General features: G+C 44.5%; 3 protein-coding genes across 3 annotated transcripts; all 3 read right to left on the reverse strand.

The window, feature by feature from the left end:
- Positions 1 to 1,487: 1,487 nt before the first annotated feature.
- Positions 1,488 to 1,640, reverse strand: PPTG_22863 (hypothetical protein; the record flags this gene model as incomplete). The annotated part of the gene is made up of 1 exon (XM_008906909.1): positions 1,488 to 1,640. One exon carries the CDS (start codon positions 1,638 to 1,640, stop codon positions 1,488 to 1,490), a length of 153 nt encoding a protein of 50 aa, XP_008905157.1.
- Positions 1,641 to 4,325: 2,685 nt separating this feature from the next.
- Positions 4,326 to 4,694, reverse strand: PPTG_22864 (hypothetical protein; the record flags this gene model as incomplete). Its single annotated transcript, XM_008906910.1, has 2 exons — positions 4,326 to 4,434; positions 4,525 to 4,694. The coding sequence occupies 2 exons, from the start codon at positions 4,692 to 4,694 to the stop codon at positions 4,326 to 4,328; spliced, it is 279 nt and encodes a 92-aa protein (XP_008905158.1).
- A 4,148-nt stretch (positions 4,695 to 8,842) lies between these two features.
- On the reverse strand, positions 8,843 to 9,111 carry PPTG_22865 (hypothetical protein; the record flags this gene model as incomplete). The annotated part of the gene is made up of 2 exons (XM_008906911.1): positions 8,843 to 9,017; positions 9,107 to 9,111. 2 exons carry the CDS (start codon positions 9,109 to 9,111, stop codon positions 8,843 to 8,845), a joined length of 180 nt encoding a protein of 59 aa, XP_008905159.1.
- Between the last annotated feature and the right edge of the window lie 788 nt (positions 9,112 to 9,899).

Genomic DNA, 9,899 nt, shown 5'->3' on the forward strand with positions numbered 1-9,899 from the left:
AGGTGTCTTCTTCGTTGTCCGTCCGGGGTTGGCTTTATTCCTTCATCATCAGCTCCATTCCAAGTTCTTCTCTCAAGTCTTTGTCCATGGCTGCTCTGGATCACCAACCGGGAAACTTCTCGTCTTCTCGTCTTTGTACTTGCAGTCATTCAGGGTGGCTTGACTCTCGTCGTTCTGGATATCTCGTCCCTAGCCAATCACAACACTTCGTTGTGGGTCCTTTGTCGCCCGGGGTGCCCATCCAAATTTTCTTCCAGGCGCATCGTGTCACTTCCGTGTTGGTGTCCCGCAGTACAACCAGCTGGTTTTGTAGGATAACTCACACACCGCTTGATTCTTGTTTTCTTGCCAAGTAGCTGCTTCAGTTGATGCCTCTATACAATTTGACGTCATGCTGTCAGGCGCCATCGCCGGTTCGTCGCCCGCATGCTGCAGTCGTCTTATGACGAACTAAGTAGCGAATCGAGACGAAATAGATTTAATGCGTCGTTCGAAATAAGTCAACATACTTGCAAATCGCTCCTTCATCAGTACGTACATCACCATGGAGAGCATGCGCTGACCTCGATTAGGCACGAAGGCGACACGAAGTGCTTTATTCCGCTGATCACTTGTTTCACGTATCTTAGGGCCTGGATTTCAGACAGTAGGCTCTGCAAAGCTGCAACACATTCTATTAACACTGTTATAATAAATAACAAACACTTGTAGAAATGCTTATCATCATGTGGACAAAATGATAAAGTCCATATTGTTGATTGTAATTGAGTCCACGATGAATTCTTGTGCTTGAAACAGGTCAGTATGGTCAAAGCGTTTCCTGTTGCTGGTACAGACACAGGAGTGCAACACAGGAAACCACGATCAGTTTCTACGGTAGCTACCAATCTTCCAGCTATAGACAATTCCACGGATACGTGAATTAGCAGATGAAACTTCCTTCTTTGTTAAAGAAATTGCTCAACTGTAGAAAAGTTGAGCAACTTCAAGACGAACCCTCGCTGGATCCCAAGTTCGGCCAATCCAGAGCAAGCGACCCGCCCCAAAAGGCCGCTGAGTATTCGTCTGGAGTACGATACCTATTGTTTGGTACCGACCGCCTTAAAGATGTCGCTCTTGGTCGTGCATCTGTGACGAACACCAGCATGATCACTTTTCAGTACTCCTCGGCGCTTCAATGTGACCAAGTCAGTCGCTCATCAAGTCGTGTACTTATTAAAAACTTCCTCCGTCCGGTAATATAAGGCATGGATTAGAAAAAAAATCGCTTTAGCGTCAAAAGTGAAATTTATTCGTGCCTGATTGGTCAAAAATAGAAACAAAGCACAGCGTTTCATTTGGTGATTTTCGCGCTCAGTTTGAATGAGTGGTTGACGAGCTACGGTCACCAAAATACGGCCTCATTTCTCATTTTGCTTTTTCCTTCGTAAAAAGACCAGATGATCCCCAACTCCGACGGCGTGCGCAGTAAAAGGAGGAACCCCACGTCAAAAGAGCGTGCTGAAGTCGTAGCAGCTCGACTGCGCTCGAGCGTGGATCTGTAGCCGCCCAAAGCAGAGATCGTGGTCTGTGCAGTCCGTTTTGGCTGTAGTGAGCGCCAGATCACGCGGTTGTGGCAGCGAGTCGCCCAGGATCTTCATGAAGGCAGGCCTATCAACTACGATAGCGGCAGGAAGGGAAGAAGCGGCCACAATTCGAGACTAACGGAGGCTCGAAGGCAGAACCAACATTCGTACTTTAGCTGAATCCCTCGGTATACCTAAGTCTACTCTGCACGACTACTTTCTTTCGGGGGTATTCAGATACCACACAGCATGTTTGAAACCCATGCTAAGTGACGAGCAGAGAATTGCTAGAGTTCGTTTTGCCTCCGGATTTGTCCAGAAGACGGCGATAAATGGCCTGGAGTTTGACAATATATGATGGACTACGTGCACCTGGATGAAAAGTGGTTCTACTTAGCTAAGGACAAGCAACGTTACTAATTAGCTGAGCACAAGGATGATCCCCATTTGACGGTCAAAAGAAAAATTATATTGTTAAAGTGATGTTTCTAGTCGTTGTGGCTCGCCCGCGTTGGGATGCTAGAAACCATCGAGTTTGGGATGGCAAAATGGGCGTGTGGCCTTTTGCTGTCTATGAACCAACCGAGCGCTCCAGCAAGAATTTCCGTTTGCTACGTTGACAGATAGCCGCGGTCTGCTCCCGTGGTCTTTTGCTTGTAGTGATAGAATCTACCAGAAAGCGATAAAGATGCTATGTTCGGGTGGGACGAACCAAACTTAGACTTATATTCTCGGACAACTTAATCTATGGGGCTGGTCTTATATTTTCGGACGGAGGAAGTATATAATAGAAGCCTTGGATATTTAAAAGTTAGCTTCAACAAATCACACACATCCGCATACAAGCGTTCACAGTTGTGAACATCTAATTTCGCCAGGGCGGATCATATAAAATTCCACAGCTCATAAATAAATGGTGCAGATCAGAATATAGTATCCTCGATTATTTGCTTATAGCATAGCCTAATTAAAGTTGCACCTCTGGAGCGTATCAGTGGGATCTGCCGCAAAGGTTATAGTTTTGGCTGTTTGAGTTCCGTTTGACCAAAGGCATACAGCATGACACAGAGCAAACTCACTTAATAAATCCTTGCACTGCATAAGGCCGTGTAAATTGGATCGTTCGTGATGAGATTGTGGAATCTCTCCATAGAATCTCTGACCTTGGACGTTCTCCGACCTGTATCAATACAATGGTACATTCGAATTGTAATCCCAGAAAAAAATAAATATATAATTAAACTGTAGATGCTGTGGGCCACATCTTAAATTTTTCATTTCTAAAAAGAGATTGGCAGAGCGAGGAGGTCGGCAATGAGCAGATGGTGGTGGCAGCAGCGAGCGGGGGCAGTGTGCTGACTGGGGGTGGTGGTGGTGGTGGGGGGGGGGGGGGGAGGTCGTCCGTGGGCCAGCAGGACGGCCGAAAACTAACGAGATGAATCGCAGTATAGTGACTGCTGACTGGGTGCATGCAGATGGGGCGATCCTAGCAGCCATGGTACAGAGCACTTGGCCACTAGGACCCTAGGGCGTAGTTAGCAACTATATTATGTAGTGGGCGATGCAGTACATGATATAATAGCTGACGTATGCTATATAATTCCGCTATAAATGCAGATATCAACGTCATATTGCTCCTGTAACATCTGCTTCTTCTATAAAAGTTGATAGTGTTCGCACTGTGCACCTAGGTGAGAACTACATTCATTACAACTACTCAAGCCACTATGAATCGATATACAATCCGACGGATACAAGCGCGACCAAAGCCAAGCACAAGGGTCGGAGGATTTACTTTATTGCGCCTATCGCTGATAAGAACCGTATGCCACTTGATTCAGATCATTCTGACAATGATTCTTGGGATTTACTGCAGTGCTGGCGATAAATTTGTGCGGACCACTATTTTGCAAATAATTAGATCAATTTGAAACAAAATAAAGCCAAAATTGCGTAAAATTGCTATTTAAACGAAGAGCTATCGGAGCATACAGTTCTTTTGGCGAGGCGGTCCGTGGTTGTAGAGATACAGGAGTGATCATCACTCTGATACTGGCCAGAAGTCTGTGCGCGCTCGAAAAGCTCTGCATTGTGAAGCCCGTACATGCTTTAAAGTCCTCGTAATACTTTGATTTCTTGCCTTTGTCCCCTAGAACGGTACTGACGCGGTCTGGCATCGAATCAATCAGTTTCCGCACTGCTTCCAGCTTAATACGATCCCATGCACGGCGAATAGCAACCTGGAGCTCTTCAACCGACGTGTACTGCTTTCCACCGCAATAAACGTCTCGAACAAACATGCCCCAAACGTTTTTAATAGGATTCAAATCAGGAGTAAGTGGAGCCAGTCTAAAACAGACACATTAAGCTCCTTCAAGAACGACCTTGTACCCTTTGACGAGTGTATGCTGGCGTTGTCTTGCTGGAAGATGTAGCTGCCTTCATGCATGCCTTCACCAATGGGCAGCAAGTAGCTAGTAAGCGTCTCCTCTTAGTCTAAGGAGTTTTGGCGCCCAGATAGAAACGCTATATCGGTCGTACCCTTCAACCAGAATCCACCCCACCACCATTCATCGACACCGCTGTATACAGCGTTCGACATCCAGCATAGCAGGATACCCTGTAACGCCACAAGTGATGACAGACTTCGTGTCCAACCAATGCAGCTAAAGACTACCGGTACCATGTAGACTAGCTGCATGTAGTACTTCGATGTAGGACCTCACTTTGCTATTTACTCAGCAATACAATAACGGCTAACTACCATGGAGCACCGCCGGCTCCCTTCTTCGTGTCTTCGCTTCCTGACGAACACCACAGTTCCAATCGGTCCGTGTGTGGATCGTGGCCTTTGCCCACTTTTGGCGAGCTAGCTTATGACTTGCCTTCAGCATAGAAGTACGTGTGCGTTTCACGGAGCTCATGAAGGGAGCGTTTTGAAGTACACGTCGCACAGTACTTGCCGATACATTCAATACTAGAGCCGCTTTCACTCCTCTCGACGATCCTCCACCCCTTATTGCCCGACCGTCCCAGATGCTTGCCAATCGCAACAAACGTCCATCCAGCCTCTCGAAGGCCAAGGATTGTCCCCTTTTCGACGCCAGTATACACGGTGCCTTTGCGCATGTCTTACTGGTCTCGTAGTAAATGTTAAACTGTCAGACGTATTGCCAACGACAGCTGAGACGCTGGAGTATATTTTAAAGGTATTGCAAGCTTCTAGAACGCACTAGAACAAGAGTATTGGCGGGAAATTTGCGCGCGCACAGACTTCTGGCCAGTGTCAGAGTGATGATCACTCCTATATCTCTACAACCACGGACCGCCTCGCCAAAAGAACTGTATGCTCCGATAGCTCTTCGTTTAAATAGCAATTTTACGCAATTTTGGCTTTATTTTGTTTCAAATTGATCTAATTATTTGCAAAATAGTGGTCCGCACAAATTTATGGCCAGCACTGCACGGGAGACCCTATACATATTTGAAGGAGGCAAACAAATTAAAGATTACCTCGGAATTCTCAACCACAGCTATTTCTACAATGGGATGGACATTTTGTTAACGTATGGTGCAAACCCTTAAAAATATCTCCAGATCATATGACGATGGCGTTTTATTTATTTGGGAACAATGGTCGAGGGCACGTTTTATACTTTAGGACTTGACTACTTGGTTTTGGGTTATCTTGTCAAGCTTAAGCGGACTTGTGTTCTGAGTTTCAGAATGTGCCTCATCTAAGGCCTGGGGAGTTCTTAAACCGCCTGGGTTTATTCCTGGGTATGAGGTTCGATTCTTACTATGCGATCAAAATATCGCCCTTATGGGGTCAAGGCTCTAGGTTCTCTTCGGAAAATCGCTTGCGGTCACAGTTTGATAGACCTTTCCAAATTTTTCAAACTTAGATCCAGCATTGTCTTAGCAGCCACCTTTCCTTTCTCGTCGTCGGAGATACTGTTGCACTCATAGTCCTACGCAAGAAAGTAGACGATTTGGTAAGGGATGGTTCGAAGATTTGGTGTACCAACTGTGTCGCTTTCTCTACGGCGACAGTGGATTCCACGCCAGATTCAAATTACCGGATCAATCAGTAACATTTATAAGTATTGTTTCTCTGTTTATAGCAAACATATATTCGCCATTAAGTTTCGACATACACAAACCACAACACGACTGAAACCACTTATCTGGCTTCTTCGGCGCAAGTTGAGTTTAACTACACAAACAAGTGCACACAGAATCAATCTTTTCACAGAGGCGAATATCAGCTCTAGACATATTACCACATATATATTGGAAATAGTGGCTACGTTTTGCATACCGGCGGATGTTCATACTTATTTACAAATTTGAATTCATCATGTCATAACGTAACCCCGCGAAAAAAACAACAACAAATATTTGGGTACCGGATTTCCAGTGAAGACTGAAACAAAGGTCCTCTAAAACCTTTCTGAAGCGATTTGCCGAGATCGATGACAACAGCATACTACTAAATCAGAATCAATGCCACATTAGTAGGATTCTAGGAGTACAGACATTCGAACAGATGGCGTGTCTTTCGAGTTGGGCGGATACACTTATCCTTGATTGACCCGCGGCACTAACTAACGCGGTCAGGTACCGATTACTTTGTCATATTCATAGTTTTGCGAAGAAGTTAAATATTATCTAATTCCTCAAAACAATTTACTATCCTTTCAGGTGGTGTGCTACTCAATAGTCCAACGGACCCCGGTGTGCCAGTTTTGATTAGGTATATGTGGATCAAACATTCTTGGCGATGACGCGCGTGTTTGACTTTATAAATTGAATAATCCAACTTGAGATGCAGCTGAAACGTTTGTCATCACAAGGACTTTACTGAGTGAAGCGGTCCTCATAAGTGTTGTCCAGCATCTACTGAATTGCTGTGCCATTTCACACCATTCAGTGGTGCAAAAACGTGGCTCGTGGTACACCATCTACCACGGTGTTTTCAGTGCGAGAAAAATCTGTTCAATATGCATTTCAAGAATATGAATATGTACGCCTTTGTTAGTTTTGATTGTTGTGTCATGCATTTCAAAACTGAATCTATATATTTTACTAGGATAAAGTATCCAGCCCAACAAAGCTATAAAATGAAGACTGCTATCCTTACGCGAGTACTGCATTAGGAGATGACTAAGTGTTTGCGGGTTTTTCTTTTTATGTGTAATTGGCATACTTACCGTGCACGCGAAATGAGCATGTTACCGTTAGGAATCTTACAAAAAGTCGGATTGGGAGCAACAAGAATAAGTTAAAACTACTACCCAAAATAACAATACAGTCGTTACGCTGGAATGGAATTTACGAGTCCAGCAGATGTTATTTGCTCAGGTGAAGTTGGGAATACAAAACAAATGGCGACATCGAGCCATACTGAGTATGCTCCGGGGGAGTTGAGTCGGATTTGGGGGATAGCACTATTGGGAAGCTAACTGCACGAATAGGGAAAAATATATCTCTACTAAGATTATGCGACATTTGATCGGCATGCTGATATCTTGGCTTGGAACATTTGATTTTGAGGACCTCGTTTCTCTGAGCTGATAAAACGTGAACCTGCTCGTGGCCAGGTATCACAACCACAGATTGCATTGTCGGTATATACATGTTTAACATGTCAGAGGGGACTTAAATTTCATTCTTTGCTATATACTGTGGACGAACCAGGTTGGAACATGTACTATGTTGTTCAGAATGGTGACATAAAAAGAAATGATGATCAACCGGTATATATTAATTTGCAGCTCGTTAACTTATCTAGTCGTAACCCATAAGCAAACAGAGTGAAGAGAGGACACGCGGTCTACTATTTTGGATTTCGACAAGCGGGTCACGTTTGCTAAACCTCGCAGCGGAAAGGCTGATCGTCTAGTTTTGTCCTCGCATACACAAGTTTTAATCGTTAAAAGTGTTTTCGACCCTGTATACAAATATTTGTCTGCTTTAGGCAGAGTGCGATTTTATGATAAACGTGAACGTTGGTGTGAGTTAGTAAATGTAAAATTAAAAGTTTGCGGAGAGCTAGTTGCTTCGAATGATGATACTAAGGCGGTGAGAGTAGGTTAGATTCACTCAAAATGCTTTGGTAAGCAAGTTCTTCGAAAGTTACTGATACTATGACGGAGATGTCAGAAATGAAAAAAAAATCCAATGATATCGATTTTGTTCTGGATACGTATTAGTGTACATACAGAGTCAACGGGTGATAGACCTCCGTTGAATGTGGATTGACCGTCGAACGTTCCATGCGTGGTGTACAGATACCCCACCGATAATTTAAGTCAATTAACGTGGACCTCAACTCAAACATGTGAAGTATCACTTTTAAAAGAGACATACAGTGACCAAGATATCACATACGAAGTGCATCCTGCATCGAAAAGGGTATTTCCGCGAACAATCGCCTACAAAACATTGATCGACCACGCGCTCCAAAACACGGCCGAGCAAACACTTGTCATTAATCGGACGTAGGTTCACGTTGGCTTCACTTTGGGCTGACATCCGATACGTAGACCCTTTCGAATCTGAGCCCCCACTTGTTAACAAACGCTGTACTGTACGAAGGGCAGTTGCAGTCACCGTGCAATCAGTGAGATCAACAACATAAAATACTTTGTTGTATCAAATGATGTATGACGTCTTTAGCCACTGTACGTTGTCGTGCTGAGCTGCGAAGTCCGGTGAATTCACGTATAAAGCGCTCTAAAGCGACGGCCAATCCAGTGGGGCTGCTCTAGCTAAGGGTTAGAGGAAGTCATACGACTCAAAGAGTCCTTAAAATATAGTTCATATCCGAAGGAAGCATACAGCCCAAGCACCAGGGCTCAAAGTTATTAAGAACACTAATACCGTTTATGCTTCAAAACCACAAGTGTTTTATTTTTTTATTACGACCAAGCCGCTATCTATGTTTAACTATCTAGCAGTCTACATTGTGGACACAGGCTCCGATTCTTCACGTGTACGTACTTTTACGTTCATTACTTCAAGATTTTAACTATGCTACGTCAGACCTTTGTAAGCACGATGTACTAAGGACTTAGTGAGAATGTCTATTCAACCCATCTTTGTCACGTGAAACAAATTTGTAATGTCACCAATGGAGAATGGAGAATTTGTGATGTCACCCCAGGAAAATCTGTCATGTGTCTGTTAATTGGCCTCAGCCTAATTTTCCATGTATTCCTCACTCTCTTCTTCACTCTCTTCCTTACCTTCATCTTCACTCTCGTTTTTCACTCTCATTCTTCACTATCCTTGTCGTTGTCCTCTTCGCTGTCCATCGCATTGTCCTCCTCGCTCTCGTCATTGCGAATGCCTTTCCTGCTACTGGGCATGTCAACATCATCTACGCTTAATACTTTGGGGTTAAGCTGGCATTGATGCACAAGCAATGAATAGGGCGTGTTGTACGTCCTCGCACAATACGGACACTTATTAATTTCAGCCAATCAAGCAATTACGTCGATGGACAGACAATTCTAGATGCGAAAATAGACGCTCACCGCATTTGTTGCACATGTAGGAATTGTATACGACGCCTTTCATTGAGTTGCTCCGGTACTTTACTCCTCTCACCCCCAACGTAACAGCGCAAGTTAATATTGATATCCAAGTACTTGGCGCCAGCGTGAACGAGATCTCCACGAAATAATAATGGCGAATTGTCTTCATTTTAGATATCTCTACAGTCGACCCGAAGCACCCTGGGTACACATGTAGAAGCGTTCCATCCATCAACGGCACAACCGCTGGTGCAGGAACCATGCCTTTCTTCAATTGAGCATTTGCACAGTCTCTAATATGGGAAAATCTTCGTGAACCGCCTGGTCTTTATCACCGAGGATCAATTTTAGTGCGTGCCAAGAGTCACCACCAATCTTCTACTGCAGAGCAGTAGCTATAATTAATTTGCTGGTGTGCGCCACGATTCACGCAGTGTGCCAGTATCGGCCTGCACACGATACTTATTCTGCCTTTTTGCGTAACCTTCTGGGAATATCGAATAGTAGGTAAGTGACTGGATCTCTTCAATAGCTTTCTTACAGATGTTGACAGCCAAGCCAGTATCACCAACGACATAACCGTCGTTACAAAATCTGGCTTTTCAAACATATTAGAAAAATTAATACCTTCTGGGTTATAGAGTTTAGGCGGCAGGCGCTGCTTCAAATACAGTGCGGCTTCTCTTAGACCCTCGAGCAGCGGGGGTGTCACGTGCGGGAAGGTTAGGATCCAGGCATTCACGCGCCGCCTCGGTTCCTCCTCCTTCTTGCAGGTGTTTGGCCACTGACTCCT

This window comes from Phytophthora parasitica (assembly GCF_000247585.1).
Source record: "Phytophthora parasitica INRA-310 unplaced genomic scaffold supercont2.25, whole genome shotgun sequence".
Lineage (NCBI taxonomy): Eukaryota > Oomycota > Peronosporomycetes > Peronosporales > Peronosporaceae > Phytophthora > Phytophthora nicotianae.